At 37.3% G+C, this 23,047-nt stretch overlaps 1 protein-coding gene across 2 annotated transcripts in view; it reads right to left on the bottom strand.

Annotated features, from left to right (window-relative positions):
• LOC115219111 (kinesin-like protein KIF11-B) overlaps positions 1–12,239 on the bottom strand; it is a 49,803-nt gene extending 37,564 nt beyond the window's left edge. For both annotated transcript variants that reach the window (XM_029789185.2, XM_029789186.2), the window contains exons 1-6: positions 12,083–12,239; positions 5,312–5,539; positions 3,137–3,278; positions 2,458–2,565; positions 744–871; positions 20–110 (exon numbers count right to left, since the gene is read on the bottom strand). In XM_029789185.2, coding sequence (XP_029645045.1) covers positions 20–110; positions 744–871; positions 2,458–2,565; positions 3,137–3,278; positions 5,312–5,539; positions 12,083–12,135 — 750 coding nt within the window. In that variant the 5' untranslated portion in view covers positions 12,136–12,239. The remainder of the gene's footprint in view (positions 1–19; positions 111–743; positions 872–2,457; positions 2,566–3,136; positions 3,279–5,311; positions 5,540–12,082) is intronic.
• Positions 12,240–23,047: the final 10,808 nt, after the last annotated feature.

Raw genomic sequence — 23,047 nt, 5'->3', positions numbered from 1 at the left:
TCAGAAACAGCACACTTACCAAATACAGTTTGCCTGTCTTTAACAACTCTTCACCGGTTATTGTTGTATCTTTTGTATGGATGGTCACACTAAACACTGAATGGGAACGACTGAAATCAAAGATAAATGAATTAGAAACATTTGTTCAATTCCAACCGGTGCATTCCTCAGATAGAAATACAGCGTATATCATCAAAAACAAAAATAATAATAATAATGACGATAATCCTTTCTATTATAGGCACAAGGCCTGAAATTTGGGGAAAGGGGATAGTCAATTACATCGACCCCAGTACACAACAGGTCATTATTTTATTGACCCCGAAAAGATGAAAGGCAAAGTCAACCTTGGTGGAATTTGAACCGAGAACGTAAAGATGGACAAAGTGCCGCAAGGCATTTTGCCCAGCATGCTAACAATTTTGCCAGCTCACCGCAGAAATACAGCGTATATCATAAAAAAAAAAATAATAATGATGATGATGATCCTTTCTATTATAGGCACAAGGCCTGAAATTTGGGGAAGGGGAATAGACAATAACATCGACCCCAGTACACAATTGGTATTTATTTTATTGACCCAGAAAGGATGAAAGGCAAAGTCAACCATGGTAGAATTTCAACTCAGAACGTAAAAACGGACAAAGTGCCGCAAGGCATTTTGCCCAGCATGTTAACGATTCTGCCAGCTCACCGCCTTAATAATGATAAAATGAAGTGTGCAACGCCTTCTCAAGTCTCACCTGGAAGTAGCATTCATCAAAGTAGAAGCAGTCTGTCTGCGAGAGGCTCCACGCTCAAGAACTTGATAAATCTCGTCTTTGAAGTTGACTGTAATTTCTTCCATTCCATGGATAATAAGAGACCCTTGCTAGAAAAAGGAAGTCAAATGCTTATTAAGAAACTAAATATAAATGATTATAGGTTTCAACAAATATCTGTGTGCATGTCATTTCCATCCATGAAAACCAGTTCCTTTTACCTTCAATACTTTTACAATATCTCGTTCACTCCTTCCAACCGTCTCTTCTCTACATTTACCTATGCATCAAAACACCCTTCACACTGAAGCATCAACTCTAGAACTCCACTCCACCCAACAACCGAAGGGATTTCAGCATTTCAAGTGGTCTTACAGGGGAAATGACTGCACATTGTTGCTATTATGCAAAAGTGTCATAAGTCCAAAAACGTTGCTTTTTCAGAAAATGAAAAAATAGTTTCACCATTCCATAGCAAAACCGTTGCACTACACTTTGACAATTTTTGATATCTCGGCATCTGAAACAGCTGGAGATATGATAGTTTGACCAAAAGAACCGGCTATTGTAAGCAGAAATAAACATTGAAAAAAAAAATGCATTAGACCAGATTTGGACATATGACAGTTTAACTTAATAACGACATAAAAACATTTTTTTAAATTATTGATGTCACAAAAAAAATTTCAGAGAACATGAAATAATTCTTTTTTGGAATGGTAGATCTTGAAGCAAATAAAGCTATAAACAACAGTGAGTAAATATCAGGTTAAAAAAAACCATTTGGATGGAAAAAGTCAAAAGCTACCCATGGAATTTGAACATACAAGAATTGTATGTTGTTAACATCATATTGTTGATTCCTAAGCCTCTTCTTAGGCAATAGTTCAAAACTTTGAGTTTAAACAAGATAAATGATTAATTTTAGATCAAATAAAAAAGTGAAATACAGAAATTAACTCAAATTTCAAAAGCTAATCTCATATTTTAACACAAATTCTTCAAACATTTCAATCAATTTTACACAAATCTATGTAAGTTGATGCAGTTCTATATTGAAAAGATGAGGAATTATGTACATTCTTTACATTTGATGGATATTTGTCCCCATCTTGTTTGTTGTTAACACAATGTTTCAGCTGATATATCCTCCAGCCTTCATCAGGTGTCTTGGGGAAATTTTGGCCCTGGGTTCTCATTCCTAAGGTACTTTTTGATGTTACTATTATTATTATTCAGGTCAGTGCCTGGAATTGAACTCGGAATCTTGGGATTAGTAGCCGGTGCTCTTAACCACTACACCATATGCCCATAGCGCAGGCTACTAACCCCAAGATTCCGAGTTTGATTCCAGGCAGTGACCTGAATGATGATGATAATAATAATAATGACATCAAAAAATACCTTGGGAATGAGAACCCAGGTTCGAAAGTTCCTCAAGACACCTGATGAAGGCTGGAGGGTATATCAGCCAAAATGTTGTGTTAACAATAAACAAGATGTAAATAATGTAAGTTGATACATTTCAATAAATTTTCCATCCAGATATTTCATACATCAAGTATATCTTATAGTCATTGTCATATTAAATTATTTACGTTATGCGGAAATAATTTGATAAAGTAATGATATAAATATCTCTGAAAAAAAAAATTTAGAAAAAGTTTCATAGAAAAATAGAAAAAAGTTTTCTTACTCGTTTTGGGTCTTCAAACATCCTTAAGTTACTAGTATTCCCCAGTAGATCAAATAATTCTTCATTGTACAATTCAATAAAAGAAACTCGGATGGAAAATTCAACATCCTAAAACACGAAAACAAAAAGTATAAATGACAGTTAAAAAAACAGCCTTCATTTGTTTTAGTCCCTGGACTGCAGCCATGCTTGACCACTGCCTTGCAATTAATTTACATCATACTTTGACTATGGACAATATTTTTATTTACTCTATGATACAAAATACATCAATGCCAGCTCTGTTGCTGATGTTTTAATCTTTTTTTATACCAATCCACCAACACTGTCCTTGCTTCTATGATAAACACTTTAGATTTCAAATCATCTAAACTAAAAAAATTCCAAATAATTTCATTTTAATTTAGCAAAAATATAAGCAAAATTAAAAACCACATGAGTGGTCTAGACATGAACAGTTCTGATGGTGATAGAAAAAATTAATTTGTACCTGAATGACAAGAAATAGCAGCCAAATTGCTATTAGAACACAGCGTACTGCCTTAAAAACATTTGATGATGTAATCCTAGATAAACTAAATCTAGTTAAAAAAAGAATCACAACCTGACCTGCCTGATCGCGACTGGTGGTTGTAAACAACAAAAACAACACAAACTAATATAATTGATGGACACTAACCTGCTTCTTCAACTCATCAAAAATGTGATTCATACTTCTTGGAATGACACCAGCCAGCGGATCATCTTCCCAACTACAGTTCACATCTTCACTCCGCTCGCCTTCCATTGTGAAGGTCTTTCCCGTCCCTGTTTGTCCATAGCTACAAAATGTAAACTGAATTCATTATACTGTTCCTTGAAAGCTGGCAAAAGTCATTTAAACAAACTACTGCAATTTCATTTCTTTCAAGACCAACATGCTTCCGGTCCTGTCATCATCATCATTTAACGTGTTTTCCATGCTGGCATGGATTGGACAGTTTGACTGAAAACTGCTAAGCCAGGGAGTTGCACCAGGTTCCGATCTGATTTGGCAAGGTTTCTATAGCTGGATGTCCTTCCTAATGCCACCCATACCAAGAGTGTAGTGGGTGCTTTTTATATGCCATTGACCGGACACCAACATTGGCCACAACTACGGTCTCACTTGGCTTGAGAGGTCTGCACAAGCATAGTATTTCACCAAAGGTCTCGGTCACCTGTCACTCGCTATAAGGCCAAACACATGAATGGTGCTTTTTACATACCACCAGAACTGGCATCGGCCACAACTGTGGTTTCACTCAGCTTGACAGGGCTTCACGAGCACAGCGTATCGCCCAACGTTTCAAGGGTGCTTTTAACAGGCCAGTTATGCAACACCGGCATCATCCACGACCACAATCTCACTTGGCTTGACAGGTCTTCTCAAGCACGACGATATATCGCCAAAGGTCTCAGTTGCTTGTCATTGCCTGCATGAGGCCCAACACAAAAAATTATTTTAACCCTTTTGCTTTCAGATTATTCTGTTGTCAAATGCAATTTTGAAATTATTCATATATTATCATGTAGCTTTGGGAATCTGATGATGGATTATTTTTAGAATGACACTGTAGGGTAGGCATGAGGCCAAATCTAGATGGTTTGAAATTATAACCAGGTAGAATATTTGGGCCAGATATGCTAAATGGTTAAATTAAAACCTGTCGTATTTTATTATATTAAGACCCTTTCAACCTTTCGCTAAGCTATGTTCTAAAAACCAGCTTGATAGCTAAGTCGTTTTACTAAACCATTCTAAGCACATGATTATTTTCAAAATCAGTGCATTTTGTTAGAAACACCATTCTTAAAAGTCTCACCAGAAAAATTCCGTCAAACTTGCTAAATGCTCTCGAGATTAGTCCTAGAATCTAATAAACTGTCAAGATTGTTTTTCTTTTTATGTATACAATGCATTCCTCAGTTTTGTTTTGTGTTTTTTACTTGCAGAGACCTTGAAAAAGGGGTTGTGTCCATGGCCTTTGGAGGCCCTCTTAGACCAGTGAGAATGATGACATTACCATTCCTAACATCTGCAAGAAAGATATGAACAGGGAGGAAATTCCAGAGGGCCAATATTCTGGACAAAAGAATTGATCATAGCAATTAGTCCAGAGCCTGGAGGGTTTCACAAGAATGATGAGAGGAGGATTTGGCATTAATATACCTTAGTTCAAGTTGTGAATGAACGTATAAACCATTAATCATTTAACATTTAAATTAGCCATATCTGGCCCAATTTTTATGTGCTGTATAATCAGACTAGCCAGATCTGGTCTCTCACACCTACCCTACAAATCTCAAAGTTATAAGATAATGCATGATTAATTAAAATAAGTATTGCTTTTGACAGAGCAACATGAAGGCTAAAGGGTTACTGCCAGCATTTCCAATGCTCCCACCCACTACATTACAAACAATGTTTGTGAATTTGATTCCCTAAATTCCAACACAAGCCTCATCTGTTACATAACATTTCCAAGGCAAAAATGAAACTAGAACCTAAAAGCAAAACAATATATGCAAAAAAAAAAAAAAACCTCAGTAAAAAAAAAAAAATGGGGTGGATTAAAAATATACTGAATTCTAAAAAAATTTAAGTGCAAGGGAAAATAAAATAAAAAGTGAAGTTTTTACTATTACACTGATTTCACTTTGAATCCACTGTAATAGAAACAAAAATCTTTTAATTTCATTTAGAAGATGAAATTTATATATTTTTTATGGTTTTTGAACAAATCTGACCATCAGAAATCACTTGTTCTTTAGGTAAACCCTCACCTTCAAAATAAGATGGGTGCATAGTAAAAATTTACCAAAAATTACTTACGCAAAAATGGTACAATTGTAACCAAGCAGCACCTCGTCAATAATTGGGATAACCACTGCTTTGTATATGTCGATCTGCTTGGCATCCGGAGGAAATACATAGTCAAATCCAAATGTTTTCATCTGCGTTACTATGCCCATCTTTTCGCGCACGCTCACTTCTTTTTTTTCCGGAGAAATGTTCACAACAGCATGTGAACCAGACTTTTTTTCTTGTGATGTCAAAGGCCTGACAGAGAGAGAGAGAGAAAAGACAATTTATCTATTTATTTATTTCAGCATCTAAAAGTGGTGCAAGACAAAATCCATTTTCCTAACAGCAGCATTGAAATATATAACAAATGTTATAAACCACCTGTAAAAAAAAAAAAAATAATAAATTCAATCCCCAGTCAATAATAGGGTCAGTGGTGGTGGTCACACTTCCTCCTAGAAATAATAACAAAAATCTTCCTCAAATCATGCACAACCATCTTAAAAACAGCACATTTAGATGATGTATTTCAAGGCACACTAGGTCTGAACAATATTAAGAAAACAATTAACTTGAACACCTGTAATCATAGGTCTGATCTGTTGGATGAAGGCTGACCAAGGGCTAAACGACAGCAACTAATCCAGTTCCATTTGGATCCCTTGCTCCATATATCACATTCATAAGTAGTTACTCTTTTACTTGCTCCAGTCATTTGACTGCGGCCATGCTGGAGCACCGCCTTTAGTCGAGCAAATCGACCCCAGGACTTATTCTTTATAAGCCTTATACTTATTCTATTGGTTTCCTTTGCCGAACCGCTAAGTTACAGGGACATAAACACAACACCATCGGTTGTCAAGTGATGAGGGGGTTGGGGGGCAAACACAGACATAAACACACACAACAGGTTTCTTTCAGTTTCCGACTACCAAATCCACTCACAAGGCTTTGGTCGGCCTGATGCTATACTAGAAGACACTTGTCCAAGGTGCCACGCAGTGGGACTGAACCCAGAACCATGTGGTTGGTAAGCAAGATACTTGCCACACAGCCGCTCCTGAGCCAATAATATGCTTTGTCTTTGCTTGAACATTTTCATATTGAAGCAATTGTTTTCCCAAACAGATCCACTTCTTATGACAAACCATTCATTCTAAAGATGAATATAGAACCTTCTTCACATACAAGCAAGATGAGAGTCAAACAGTAAAATTAACCCTTTAGCATTTAAACCGGCCGCATCTGGCCCAAATATACTTCCTATTTTATATTCAAAGTGGCCTGATCTAACCTCTCACACTTACTCTACAATGTCATTTTAAAAATAGACAATCACATCATCAAAATCTGAAAGCTATGAGACAATATATGATTAATTCTAAACAATATGAATAAGCTTTACATTTACAAATGCTAAACAGTTAAATGTCTTCTTTGTGCAGAGACACTACCAAAGAGTTTATAGAATTATAAAGATTTTGAAATCATAATCATGTTTAGCTCATACCAGTCCTGACCAAGCAGACATGTGCCTGAGTAAAGACATTCCTGCCATTATATTTTTTTTTGGGGGGGGGGGGGATATACTGTAGCATATCTGGTCATACTTGGTCAGAATTATACCAGTTGGCAGAGAGAACTACCACCTAAAGTGACCCCCAAATCAGGAGTTACTTTGAACAGTGACAATTATAAAAAAAAATATATAATCAAATATTGACTGCAATTTTCTTTTTTTTTTTTCATATATCAGTTTATCTATTTAGAGCTCCCAACATAGTCAAATTTAGTTAAGATTGCAAAAATGGTTACAAAATTATTGCAATAAGAAGTCTAAAACTGTTCAAGGCAACCCTGTTTCATGGTACCAACGTGTTCTGCAGCCTTTACACATCCTCTATATTCATCAATTAGATCACATCACCAAATTTATCATGCCAATTGCAGTTGGTTGCCTTTCCTACTGCTAACCATTCAAGTCTGACACAAAGAGTAGATTTATTTCTTTTCATGTCAGAAAAACGAGACCAACTTGAGGTTGTGCCTTGCATAAGGACACAACTTAGTTACACTTGCAGCAATGTTTGTCAGCAGCCCAACACTTTAAACTAATTAAGTACTGCACTTAGGAAGCTCATATAGACCTACTAGAAATAACAACCAAATCTAAAATCAAAGCCTATCATCTTAATTATTTTATTACCATATTTCTGTTGAAATACATTGCTTTAATTTCGGCTAATTAGAAAAATAATGAGAAATTTATTAAAATAACTGTCATTAAGCTGATGTTGGAAATACAAATTAGCATGGCAGTTTTAATATAGATCACTTTAATACAGGGATTTGTAACCTCACAGCCATTAAACCACTTAAATAAAAAAAAATATAAAAAGTTTAGTCATTTATATGCAAGAATTTAAAGGCTGCACAGCCTCTCTGCATTGAAATGTCAACTATACAAATATATTATTTAAAAAAGTTCAAACATTGTGCAAGTAGCTAAAAAGTTTATTTGGCAATCCCTTGTGTCTGAGTTCGATCCCAATGCCCAACATCATCAAATTTCTTCTACTATAGCCTTAGATTGTCCAATGCCTTGTGAGTGAAATTTGACAGACTGCATGGGCCCATCAAACATTCATATCATTTTAACATATACTTTTCCATGCTTGCATGAGTTAGACAGAATTTGTCGAGACAGATTTCCTTAAAGTCATGCCCTTCACGCTAATCATCACCAGTTTCCAAAGCCGGACATGTTTTCGTGGAAGATTGTAATTATACAACAGCAATGCACATTTACAACTACAACTACCAAGAGAAGGAAACAGAAACACATGTATGTGATGGGCTGCTTTCAGTTTCCATCTACCAAATACACTCAGAAAGCTCCATCTACCAAATACATTCAGAAAGCTTTGGTTGGCCAGAGTCTAGAGTAAAGACATTTACCCAAGGCGTCACATAACAGGATTGAACCCAAAATCACAGCCCCCCACACATATACATAATGCATGTCATAGCATCTCTGCAGTCGTCATGCTCATATCCCTTCACCACCAACTATCCAACAGTTCTTAAGCTTTTAAAGACTAAATTAGATCTTAATGATTTAAGAAAAAGTTTTCAGCACTCTACATCAATCAACTCTTTAGGGTTCCTAAAAGAATCACACAAAAGAAGGGCTTTATAAATAAAAACAAACCAAATTGTTAACTAGAAAATAGCGTGGTATGTAAGGGCATTTGGCTACATATGTGGCATGGATTACATCATCATCATCTTTTAATGTCCGCTGTCCATGCTAGCATAGGTTGGACAGTTTGACCAAGGATGTTAAGCTGAGCAGATGCACCAGACTCCAGTCTGATTTGGCATGGTTTCTACAGCTGGATGTCCTTCCTAACGCCAACCGCTCCTAGAGTGTAATGGGTGCACTTGCATGACACCAGTATCTGCCACGACTATAATTTCACTTGGCTTGATGGGTTTTTTTAAGCACGGCATATTGCCAATGGTCTCAGTCATTTGTCATTGCCTCCATGAGGCCCAATGCTCAAAAGATGCTTTTTACACGTCCTGGCCCTCGTGACGGTGGCACATAAAAAGCACCATCCGTTCGTGGCCGTTTGCCAGCTCTGTCTGGCACCTGTGCGGGTGGCACGTAAAAAGCACCCACTACACTCTCGGAGTGGTTGGCGTTAGGAAGGGCATCCAGCCGTAGAAACATTGCCAGATTTGACTGGGCCTGATGAAGCCTTCTGGCTTCACAGACCCCAGTAGAACCGTCCAACCCATGCTAGCATGGAAAACGGACGCTAAACGATGATGATGATGATGACGACTGGCACAAGTGCCAGTTATGCGGCACTGGCATCAGCCACATTACCTCCATGAAGCCCAACACTTAAAAGGTGCTTTTTATGTGCCACTGCCAATTGTATTCCACTAGCAACAACCACATTGTCTTCGTGTGGTCCAATGGTCAACAGGTGCTTTTTATGTGCCACTGACATGGGTATCAGGTATGTGACACCAGCACTGATCACAACTACTATTTCAATTAACTTGAAAAGTCTTCTCAAGCACAGCAGATTGCCAAAAGTCTCAGTCACTAGTCACTGCCTCCATGAGGCCCAACATTTGAAGATCATACTTCACCACCTCATCCCATGTCTACCTTTTCCTCAGACTACCTCCACAGTTAGTGATCAGTACTTCTTTATACAGCTGTCCTCATCCATGTGCATCACATGACTATACCAGTGCAGTTATCTCTCTTGTGCACCACATCTGATGCCTCCTATACCCAACTTTTCTCAAGACTCTTACACTCAAGCATACATGCACACTGACATTGCACATCCAGCGAAGCATGCTAGCTTCATTTCTTTCCAACTTACACATGTACTCAGTAATCACAACCCATGTTTCACAGCTGTTCACACACAGGCATCATACAGTCTGCCTTTCACTCCAAGGGAGAGGCTCTGTGTCACCAACAGAGGTAGGAGCTCTCTGAACTTTGCCCAGCCTATTCTTATTCTTACAGCTACACTCTCGGAACATCCACCACTGCTACTGACTTGATCACCTAGAAAACGGAAGCTATCAACCACCTCTAGCTTACCCCACTGGCATTTGTTAGAATCTATTTTCTGTACATTTTTAGTATTTATTGTACCTGTGCACTTCCACACACAGGACCTATTTTCCCAGTTAACCTCTCTCTGATATTACTGCGCCTCTTATGCATCCAGATTGAGCAGGGCCATCTATCTGATGGGATTTCTGGTTTGTCTGCTTTCCAACTTACTAAGATTGGTTTTTGCTAGGTTAACTCTAAGGCCCTTCAATTTTAGACCTTGTTTCCACACCTGAAACTTCTCTAGTTCTGGTAAAAATCTTTGGATGTAAAAGTTCTTTCAAATGAATAAGCAGAATGAATTGTCTTTATAAGCAATTTTTTTCTCAGTCTTTCCAAACTAACATTTTACATTTATTTTATTTAAATTCACGCCTGATAGGTCATAACCATGCCAGTTTTCTTGATTCTTCGAAACAAGTACCAGTATTTTTATCGGTTTGAAATTTGTAAACAAAATTATATGTAACAGAAGCAGATTGTTAAATTTCGTTCTAAAAAGCTATATTTCTTAATTTGGGTGTATACATTTAGCCACAAGAATGTAATTCGGATTGGCATTTAGAAAAAAAAAGTACAACGGTTATATTTCCTCAAGTGAACTCCACCTATAAAGTATTAGTTAAGTAGTGGCTATGACAGAGGATACTTGGCGATAAGTAGTAGTAGTATCGAACCCCTAATCACGTGGTTGCAAAGCGAACACCTTGATCACTCAAGGTAACACTTCCCCTTTATTTTCAACCACAAAGCACAAGTATCTATATAAACCACAAGTTCATATAGATGGAGTTTCGGAATAGCTCACCCACCAAAGATGGATTTTCTCCTTTTTTTGCTAAGATTTTTCGGCGATGTTGCCGATTTTTCAAATGATTTTCCCCTTTTCTTTTCCTCAGTTTTAGTCAATATATTATATTCCACATTCCGAAATATTTGGTATTCACATTTAAAATTTAAATTCCTAAGCCCTATCTTCATAGCACCTTTCACAATTAGAAGCAAAACGATCAAACGTAAGTTGGTGCGTGAAAAACCGAAATTAGAATTTTGAAATATTCAACAATAATTTCAGTCGTTTAAAGAGTAGAAAATATTTTTTAATTCAAGACTAACGAAACCAAAAAACATCTATTTTCTCCATCAAATAGCAAAAGTGTGTCACAGCTGCATCTTATATTTATTTCCGTTTATTTTTGAAAAAGAAATAGCATAATTAAATTTGATGGGAATTGTCAGAGTAAATAAGTGTAAACAGTGTTTGTTTCCCTCCTGATTTAATTTTTATGTCGTAAAGAAAAGAGATTTTTTTTAAAGAAAAAAAGTATGGCAAGATTAAAGCAAAAGTAAAATCATGTAAACAGAAATGGTGAAGAGGGGTGTAAGAATGTTTGCTTTGTTTAAAATGTGAATTCCGAATGCTTCAGGCAAAAATTAACGAACGAACAAAAAAATCATTTTAGTGGTGAGTACTGGTTTTTTTAGGAGGAAGGGGGGCGATGTTTAAAATAAACATTTAAAATTTGGGGGATGTCGTGAACGTATGGGAGTGTAGTGATGCTACAGGAGTGATGACATCTAAAAAAAACCTTAAGGATTTTCAAAGTATTTTTCTATATTAAAGGGCTTTCCATCATTTTGAAGTATGTGCTGCAAAAGGTTTGTCAATTCCGGCGAAAACGAAGAATCCAAATAACAAGAATTAGCTATTATGTGTGAGTGTGTTTGTAAATACATGTTAAGTTTGAATTCGAGGAGATATAAGGGTGCTTGACGTAGTTTGAGGAAGAAGTTGATTTACTAAAATGAAGTTAATTAACGAATATCCTCAAGAAATATATATGGTCAAGAGTAAGTTTGTTATAGCTATCACGACTCGAGTTAGACTGATGATAGCAACTGGTATTGACAAAGTATAGTAACAAAATGTCAGTGTATATAAGAACATAATAAATACAGTATTAGAAGCAGCAATAAATATAGTATTAGAAGGTATAAATTATGCGCAACAGCTTATGTAAACCAAAATCATATGCTTATCATTATTTTCCCTTCTCGAAAAACAAATTATAAGAAAGTGCTCGCGAGAAATACATGACAGTGGGAAAATAAAGACAATTTTTTAAAAGGCAAAACATCCAACTCACCTGCATCGTACCGCCACCTTAATATTCTGATTACCATTTTTCTTGGGTGCCATTTTTTCACTACTGTCGTACAGTAAATAACTTTCAACAAACAATCACACACACGTACAATAACAGTAAGACCAGTTCGCCTTGTTGGATTTAAATTTTTCGTATTTGGTACAATTTCAAATTAAGCCAATCAGAATCAAGGCGATTGCTGATTGGCTGAATTTCGATGTTGCCGTTCGAATTATTATTATTGCACGAGGGAGAAATCAAGGGGAGTTAATCTTTCAGACTAGCTAAAATGTCAAATAAAACGTTTTTCTGGAGAAGCTAGGTGACAATGTGCGTGGAGTGGGGTTATCTTATTTTGTTTTGTATTATTAAACTACGTTTCGTTCATTAGACTACAGTCGTGCTGGACCACTGCCTTGAAGAATTTTAGTCGAACGAATCGACCCCAATACTTATTTGGTACTACTAGCGAACAGTGGTCCAGGTGCGCGCACACGCGTAGTCGCGCATCCGCGCTAGCTTGTCGTAAGTAGTCGATCCTACAACGACTCCCTCGCAAAGTAAATAAAACACAAAATAAATGATTTTTTTACACAAAGTAAATAACTTTTGTTAAACAAAGTAAATAAAATACCAAAACACAAAGTAAATAATTTTTTTAAACAAAGTAAATAACACAAAATAAGGATCGACTAGTCATGACTAGCTGGCGCGGATGCGCAAGAGCGCACCGGGACCACTGTTCTCAAGTAGTACCTACTTATTTGATTTTTTTTAAGCCTGATACTTATTTTATCGGTCTTTTGCTGAACGGCTGTTACGGGGACGTAAACAAACCAGCATCAATCGTCAGGCGGTAGTGCAGGACAAACACAGATACAAACACACACACACATGATGGGGGGAGGGGGTGATTAAAATTAGTAACTGGGGCAAAATTAGTAATTTCTGATTTCTCTCTAATTTCTACCTGTCTGTTTTAAATCATTACATTGCAAGCTTGCCATCGTTGTTTTGTACTATTACAGTAACTCTAGGAATAAAAATTCATGAATTTAAGAGTTTGAAACATAGGTGACAGGTACTTTTTTTTCAAGAAATTTCTTCTCAACTTTAACCCGATTGTAACTGAGGTTGTTAATAAAATATCTGGATAATTTTTGGTGTTTGACAATCAACATTCTTTTCTCTTTTGAAGTTCAAGTCACTTTTTCTCCACACTTATATCTAATTTGATCATTTATCAAGTTTCAAAAACGATGCCTAAAATGGGGTAAAATGAGTCATGACTAATTTCAATAATTTCTCTCTTTAATTGAATATTGCGTATATATACCGAAAAGAAAGCCACTCCAGAAGATTGTGAAAAAGTTTTTGAGAATATTTAAAGTCGAACTTTTTGACTTAATGGAGTTTCGTTAATTTCATATCATATACCATTTTTCCATGATTCTCTTTCATGTTTTAAGTTTTTGATACATTTCTGATCTTTCTGATATCTAAGGATGGATATTGATGTATATGAGCCTGTTTTCAAATGTAATTCTGGGGAATTACTCAATAATTATTCTGAAATAATGTTTTAAATGCATTTGGAGAAGGACATTTGCTTAGCTGATATAGTTTTTGTAAGGTAGTGAACATTTACTCTTTTACTTGTTTCAGTCATTTGACTGCGGCCATGCTGGAGCACCGCCTTTAGTCGAGCAACTCGACCCCGGGACTTATTCTTTTGTAAGCCCAGTACTTATTCTATCGGTTTCTTTTGCCGAACCGCTAGGTAACGAGGACATAAAAACACCAGTATCGGTTGTCAATCAATGCTAGGGGGACAAACACAGACACACAAACACGCATATATATATATATATATATATATATACACACACACATACGACGGGCTTCTTTCAGTTTCCGTCTACCAAATCCACTCACAAGGCCCGAGGCTATAGAAGACACTTGCTCAAGGTACCACGTAAATTTTTTTCCTCAAACTCAAAATCTTATTAAAAAATCGTAATTGTACCCCACCCCCGTCACATCATTGTTATGACAGGCTTCTTTCAGTTTCCGGCTACAGAATCCACTCACAAGGCTTTAAGCGGCCCGAGTATATAGTAGGAGACACTTGTCCAAGACTCTACGCAATGGGACTGAACGCAAAACCATGTGGTTGAGAAACAAACTTCTTACCACACAGTCACGCCACCTACGCCTGTTAATTTTTGTTTCTTTTTTAAATTAATTAATGGTAATTAAGACTTGATAAATTATCCAGTGAATTCTTCCTCTTTATTAATACAATCGAATTTTGTTTGTATTGCTAGTACGTTAATTGACCACAGACGCTTATAATAATCTCATTTTGTATGTCAGTATGTGTCTGTACACTCAGCCCGCTAATTATTATTATTATTATTTTTTTTTTTTAACATTAAATTTCTATATAATTATAATCCACACTATCTGAAAGGCTAGGACAAAACAAAATTGATTCGTGTGAATTATCCAAAACTCTTCTGGATCTGCCCCTTCCGAAATATTTTTCGCATCAAATTCTGAATATAATAGTGATCTACATCGTTTGTAAGGTGTTTGTAGAAACATTCACTAAAGATATATGTATTTTTCTGAAAGTTGTAAGGAAACAAAGTCGTAGGGCAGATACAGTTGGGTAGGTATGCCGCTGCTGGCTATCTTATGTCGAGACTTATATATCCGTCGTTTGTTGGCTCCTGCAGTGGTTGTTTACTCCGTGCAAGTCAACCGTGACGGAGAGGGCATAACCTTTTTTATATTCCTTCAGAGTATATCTCGGACCTGGATTATCGAATTGTGGTCCTTTTTATTTAAAGACAATTCGGTGTGATTTGAGTTAGATTTGACTGCTATTTCTAGTAACTCGAGTTGGCGATGTCGAGACATCTGCACCCTTATTTGCTCATATAGTGGTTGTTTACTTCCAAGTCAGTCGTGACAGCAGACTTACGCGTTTTGTTGTTTAAAGTTTAGGACCTGATCAGGTCACATTGAGAAGACCTGAGTTGCTGTTGACCATCCCGCCTTTTTTTGTGTATCTATGACCTTATTGTTCAGTATGTGCTAAGATGACAGGGTTTGAGTTGAATGAGTTTGGCTGCTATTTCTGGTAAGTTGAGTGATCTTGTGGAGCAGGCATAGGTATTTTTGTCCAGGCTGTTGTAGAGGCCCTCTTGTTTTGTTCATGTTAATGTGATTTAACCTGCTTGTTGCCTTATCAAGTAGACTTATGATCAAATCTGTTCCAGCCGTGACCATCCCGTCGTCTTTTTTCTTCAGACTGAGTATCTGGACTAATTTATCATATATGGGCTTTCCTATAAAACAGTGTCGGACAAAATCTGTAATTTCTTCGGTCTGTGTGTTATAAAAATCATAGATTACGAATCTGTATTGAAAAAACGGCGGAGTGAGGCATAAAGTTTCCACGCTAGCTTTTTCCATAAATTTTCAGTTTTGACTTCTTTCGAAAATTTTTATTGGCTACAAGTTAAGTATAATTTTCTGGAATCATAACCTCAAATGTTTAAAACATAAATCTAGGAAGAAAAAAGGTGTCAAAACTGAAAAATTACAGGAAAAGAAAGGTGATATTTTTTTTTCTATTTATCTACGATACTTAAAAAGTACATAAGAAATGACAGCCTTTGGCGCGCATAATTCCTGACTCTATACTACACGAATGCCTTGCGATTTGTGAGAGCTCAAGCAAGCAGCAACCACATAGACTTTCTCGGACTGCGGACATACTAGAGCCATACCTTGAAGGATTTCGCTGAACACATCAATCCCAATACTTATTTTAAAGTCTGGTACTTATTCTACCAGACTTTCTTTTAACCGAATCGCTAAGTTACGCGGTCGTAAACAAACCATCACTGGTTGTCGAGCGGTGGTGGAGCCCGAACACAAATACACATAGATATACACGTGCGTCTGTGTTCCCTGGTGATCCGTTGTAGTTGGACATTTGGAACACCAATTGTAGAGCTTCACGTAACAATAATAGGGAAATGTGCGTAAGAACTGTCACATAAGCCTGTGCTTGGCTTCTCTCTCTCTCTCTCTCTCTCTCTCTCTCTCTCTCTCCCTTTCTCTCTCATACATCGTGCTCTGTAATTCATAACTAAATTATGAAAACCTACGTGGAACTTTAAACAAGAGAAGCAGTCGTATCATGATATTAAGGTATTGACCAGACTATCAGATGTTATACATCTCGAGTCACAATGCTCTTCGCCTTTGAATGATGCCACCCGGCTGGCTAGGGGAGCAGGCCAACAGTCACCCTGATCGAAAGCTTATTCTGTCCTAGGGTTACCAATTCACAGCTCAGTGAACATGAGTGATGTGAAATGACGTGTTTTGCTTAAGAACACAACGTGCCGCCCTGTCCTGGAATTAGACCTATGATCTAGCGGTCATGAGGGCAACACCATAGCCACAAGGTCATACGCCTTTGGTTTGACGTGTGTGTGTGTGATAAAGTCAAGTCAAATATTTATAGGTTGAAAGTATTTAGTACGCACGTCTCAAGTCATTACATAATAGATAATAAAGAATTCATCCCTTGCGTGAGATCTTCCTCAGGATATTTCAAAATATAAACCAAATGAAAATTTTTATATATATTATCAGGACGGTTGAAGTCAGCAACTATATCAGGGAGAAAGGTGTGTGTATAGAGAGGGAGTAGGAAGAAAGGTGGACAGAAAGGGAAAGAGATAGAGAGGGGAAGAAGGAATGAGAGAAAAAGAAAGGGGACTGGTAATGTTGGTATATGGAAATAGAAAACGATACTATATTGAGGGAAGATAACTGAATGGTCAACTAAGTGAATAAATGCAATGAATGAAAGCAAAAGCAAAATAACAACAACGACGGCGATGATGATGATGGTGATGGTGATGATGAGCACTGTCTGCCATGTTCCCGCTCAGTCTCCGAGCCTAACAGTAGAACCTGGTTCAATGCGGTGCCATCGCTCCTGAATGGCACTCTGCTTGATAGCGACTGTCTACGCATCGGCATTTCCCTAAGGCTTGGCCTCCAAATCTGTGAGCCTCACAAATGCCGCTGCGGGCCCACTGTGAGTTGTTTCGGCCTCCACCTATTTCCATGCCATTATAGTGTTGGCCGACTTCTTCTCCATGCCGCCCTTAACAAATTTATAAAGCATGATCGAGATTCCAGTCTTCCCTTTCCAGCTCTAACCAACGGGGTTAGACTGAAGGGACGGTGTAACAGTTTTCCTGTTCCGTGGTAATAGACCCCTTATCTGGGATGTCACATATTGTGAGACCTTCTCCAGTGGCAACTTGGCGTGTTCAGCTACCATTTCAGGTTCCGCTGCTCGTCAGGATGAGAAAGGCAAACTATCAAAGTATTGTTCGCTCTCTGACAGGTTTATGGTCGAGCCTGTAACAGTGAAAACCTCTGGCGTTCTCGGTCCCCGGACTATATCCCTGCCCACTGCTATCGGAACAGAGATGGTTATCCGCAAACGTGAGTCCCGTAAGTCAGAGCGGATGTTCCAGCACAACTTCCTCGCCATCCTCCGAGACAACGCCGTTTCCATTTTGTCAGCTCGGACCATCAGGTGGTCTGAACTACAGAAAATCTAGAGAATGTAAGAATTCGTAGTTGGTCTTTATATAATAGTCAATATTCAGTTTGTTTATCAAAATATTTAAGTGAATAATAATAATAATAATAAATCCTTATTATTGTTGTTCTTTTGCACTTGCCTTCAGTCATATTTTATTTCGCCTATATTGTTAGTGACACTTTCAATTCTCCCCCACATCACCCTACCTTATAGTCCCTTACTCTTCAAGTTTTGTCTGTTCACACAACCTACACTACCAATTCCTTTTCTCTCATTCCTACCTGTCACTTCTTTTTACTATCTCTTTCATCCTCTCTTTCTTCTCCCTCTATACATACCCTTCCACCCTCCTCATATAGTAGCTGACTTCAACTGCCCCGGCCATGAATAGAATAAATTACCTGTTTTGGTTTATATTTTGATATGTCTTTACTGAGGAAAGTCTTCAAAGTTGAAGTTTCTATTATCTATTACGCAATGATCTGAAACATGCGTAATAAATGCTTTCAAGATATCATTACTTGGTTTGACTTCATTGTTAAACATATACATATATACATATATATGTATATATATATATAACGAGCTTCTTTAAATTTCTGTCTACCAAATTCGCTCAAAAGGCTTTCATCAACCTGGGGTTATAGTAGAAGACACCTACTCAAAGTGCCGCACGGTGGGATTGAATACGAAACCATGTGGTTGCAAAGCGAACGGCTTAAACACATAGCTGTGCCTGAGCTGATTCCCTTCATGCTGGTAATATTTCTGTGATCGGCGGTTGAAAACGGACGAAATTTTAACGTTTAATTGCTATGGTGAAGACAAACATTTCATTGTTTTCTGCTCTCCTCTCTTCCTTCTCATCTCCAGCACCCAACAGTGATGGTAGATGCAGCCTTCCTAATGTACAAACCCATATCTATTTACTATATACTTCTAGTTCGACTATTGCCGACGACATCTGTAATGGTTCTTTTGTACAACTGACTTAGTCAACACGGGAGCCGATCAACATGCTAGAAATAACAGCTAAATCACCAAAATCACAACTTAATAATTTGTGACAAAAATGAATGTGATTTTCGCAATTAGCATGCAAATTTACATGAGTGTAGAAAATCTGAAAGAAATTGGACCCCATGAACGAAAAAGACCACACACACATACATTGAACAATGTACAAAAACATAGAGGGTCACGCCTGGAACGTTTTTGATCATAAATGCTTTCTCCCAGGCTGGCCTGAGGCTAAACATTATTTACTAGCAGTATCGCCCGGCGTTGCTCCGGTTTGTAAGGGAAATAACTATATAAGCATTTTTAGAGATGTAAAGTATAATAGCCATCTCAATATGGCTAACCACAAAGGGGGGCGGGTGTTACTGTAGCTTTTTACGTTCTGAGATTTAATAATAAATTTTTAGAGAGTTACTTCCCTTATATATGCCAAAAATGCATTAAAAATGGGAAAATTGATGGTAAATTTTTTTTTAAATCGTAGACTCATCGTAGACGCGCGCTAATACCCAGAAGGGCTCGATATGAACCACGACTATAAGATACCCGGTTTTGGTTAAACTGCACCGCAAAATGTGGGAGTAGTTAGGAATCTAAATCGTAGGAGACAGACAGCACACAACCTCTCTTTTATATATAAAGATTTGCTGTCTTACTCTGGGGATATTTGGGTTGGTGCTGATGTTTTTATTACACGCCCAAACATCCTCAGATATCGCAATCACTCACAGACGAACCGATAAGCGAACCTCCATCGTACAACATGTTAGAATCAGCAGCCAAATATTACTCAAATCATATACTTCCATCTTAAAAAACAAAGATTCGGATAATGTGGGCCTACTAGACTCCCTACTCACTGCTAGAATGGGGATTCGGACAAAAGCCCCATAGTTAAAGTGTGTAAGTGGACAAAAGCCACACGGTTATATTTTTCGTTTCTTTCACCTTTTACTTGATTGTAGTCATGCTGGGGTACCGCCTTGAAGAATTTTTAGTTGAACGTATCGATCCCAGAATTGTTTTTTTTTCTTACTTGTTGCAGTTATTAGACTGCGGCCGGCCATGCTGGGGCATCACCTTGAAGAATTTTTAGATGGTTTTATGGAACCCAGAATTTTTTTTAAAGCCTGATCAAAACCACTTCTGTAATATTTTCCTTTCTTTTTTTTTGTTTTGTTTTACTTTTGCAGTCATAAGACTGCAGCCATGCTGGGGCACCTACCCTCAAGAAGTTTTAATCGAATGTATCGACCCTAGAATCTTTTTTAGGTGATTTTCAACCAGCACAGAGTTAAGTCTAAGAGGTCTCTCCACATGCTAGAAATAACAGCCAACTCACGATTTTTCAGAAGACCGCCAAAAACGTTCACCACATCGCATCATCTCATCAATCTTCAAATTCCATGGATGTCATTCTTCTTTCTCTAACTAAATAAAAATAATTACAATATTTTTTCAGTTTCTTCCAACTTGAAATGTTTTAATAATATAGGTTCTTTCTGGAAGTCTTAATGCCATATCTTTTACTTTTTACTTACTTCGGTCCTAGGAGTGCAGCCATGCTATGGGAACCGTCTTGAAGGGCATAGTTAAACAAATCAACTTGGTACTTATTCTATCAGTCACTTTCTACTGAACTGCTAAGTTATGGGGATATAAACAAAGCAACACTGGTTGTCAAGTGATATTGTGACACATACACACACATATATATACTAGTATTATAACCCGATTTCATTCGGGTCTACTCGGGCCACATTTTAAAGATGAGGAATTTTACCCTAGAGGCCACACTTTTCAATTGAGCAAACTCAAAGTTGCCATGCAAACTCCCCAGCACTTTTAACACAGGTGTGCAAATTTTCAGGTCAATCCGATCATATTTACTAACACTTTTGCTTGTGAGACAACGTACACCCTTTTCACAAATATATAGTAGATAATATGACAGACTTCTTCTAGTTCCCATCTATTAAATTTATTCCTATAGATTTGGTTGGCCTGGGGCTATAGTAAAAAAAAAAAAGCACTTGCTCACAGTGCCATGTAGTGGAACTGAACTCAAAACCATGTGGTTGGGAAGCAAACTTCTTACCACACAGGCATACTCACGCTCTTTGCCATATGTAATTATGCTTCTAAAAAATCTGTTATCAAGTTTGATTCAGTCAATGGAGCAGTAGATTAATCTTACGTTCATAGATTTTGAGCCTCCATAATGTCTCTCTCTCATTAAAAAAAAAAAAAAAACCTCCCAAAAAGAAATTAATATTTCATTTTTTGATTGAGCAGAAAAGATCCTTTATTTTGATTTAAAGGAAATGGATGTCATGATGTGCATGTCTTTCTTACAGGCATAAGTACAGTAAAGTGACTAGGACTGTTTGTTGTTAATATGATTATATTTCAGATGATTAACCTCATATTCAGAGATGAAACAGCTAAATGTTTTTGTCTACATTACATTTGATTGGATCCATCTCTTATGGTCATCATCCGATGTTGTAGCCCTTGGTGTACATAATACTAAATTGAATTCTTTTATTTCATCATGACAGTTCCAATATCTATGGAAACTTTTCTATGCTTGCATGGGCTGGACAGAATTTTCTAAGGCAGATTTTCTATGGCTGGATGCTCTTCCTGTTGCCACCCATCACGTGTTTGCAAGCAAGGTACTATTTTCCGATAGCTTGACATGTTTTCAAAAACTGGAAACAATTGATACCATTTGTATGGTGATGATGCTGATTTACAACTACCATCTGATGTTAAGACAGAGATACAAATACACACATATAATGGGCTTCTTTCAGTTTCCATCAACCAAATTCAATCATTATGCTTAGGCCAGCCTGGGTTTATAATAGATGACATATGCTCAAGGTGCAACGCAGTGAGACTAAACCTGAAACTATGTGCTTTCTTCAAATTTAAGGTGGTGATCTGGCAGAAATGTTAGCATGCCAGGTGAAATGCTGAGCAGTATTTCATGTCTTTATGTTCTGAGTTCAACCTTGCCTTTCATCCTTTCAGGGTCGATAAATTAAGTGCCAGTTGCATACTGGAGTCGATCTAATCAACTGGCCCTTCTCACCAAAATTTCAGGCCTTGTGCCAAGAGTAGAAAAGAATAATGGCTTCATATTTTGGGACAAGGCCAGCAACTTCGGAAGAATGGGTAAGTTAATTATATTGACTTCAGTTGAACACTGGAATTGATGCATTTTAATAACTCTGAAAGGATGAAAGGCAGAGTCAACCTTGGTGGAATTTGAACTCAGGACATAAAGATGGACAAAACACCACTAAGCATTTTGCCTGACATGATGACAATTCTGCTTTTACAAATAACATAACATTAATTGTACATATGCAGAAAGGAAAGGTTGCTTGTTTGAACCTAGTGAAGCAGATTGGAAGAATTGTTGGGGCATTAGACAAATACCCTACAATATTTATTCTAGCTCTTTGCATTCTAAGTTTAAATCCCATGGGGGTCAAATTTACCTTTCATCCATCTAGGGGTGACACAAAAATAAAGTATCGGTCCATGATGTTAGATCAAAAATCTTGTAGCATTTATTCTGGTTCTTGGCATTCCAAAGTCAATGTTGGACAAAATGCTTTGCAGTATTTGTTCTGGTTTTTTACTTTCTGAATACCCTGGCAGGAATGGCAAACTAATCTTTATCTAGCCAAAAAAAGATGGTTAATCTTTTTGAAAAAATATATGCAAAGGACAGCAGCACACACAAGACCATCTTTGAATCCACCTATGATTCCATGACAAACATGTGGAATTTGATGAGTAAATCCCCAGGGGCTGATTGTTAATCTGACGGAACAAAGAAGTTTGAATCCATTCTGGTACAATATATGTGTGGCAAATTGGTTGAGCTGATAAGAGCATTGGAGTATATTATTCCAGGTCTTTGCACTCTGAGCTCAAATTTTCCATTCATTCTTTGGTAGTAGCAGTGGGGAGTCAATTGATTAAATAGCAGTCCCATGTTAGGGGTGGGGGGACAAGTCAATACTTCTCTCTCTTTACAGAAAAAAATCCCATCTGTGGTCAAACTTGGAAACAGAATGGCTCTACCAGATCTAAAAATGTACAAGACACTGCATGTCACAAGAGCAACTCATGACTTTATCAGGAGCTAAGGGTCCAAGGAATATGACACTCAATAATGATCAGATATCAAACCATTCTAAGCTTTGTGTTGACATAAATATTGAAAATTTCCTTCTCTCTAAAAACATTACTAGTCCAAGAAATTATATTCCTTAATA

The sequence above is a fragment of the Octopus sinensis genome, linkage group LG14 (genome assembly GCF_006345805.1).
Source record: "Octopus sinensis linkage group LG14, ASM634580v1, whole genome shotgun sequence".
Lineage (NCBI taxonomy): Eukaryota > Metazoa > Mollusca > Cephalopoda > Octopoda > Octopodidae > Octopus > Octopus sinensis.
The sequence above is the reverse complement of the archived record's forward strand: the minus strand, read 5'-3'. Positions and strand labels throughout refer to the sequence as shown.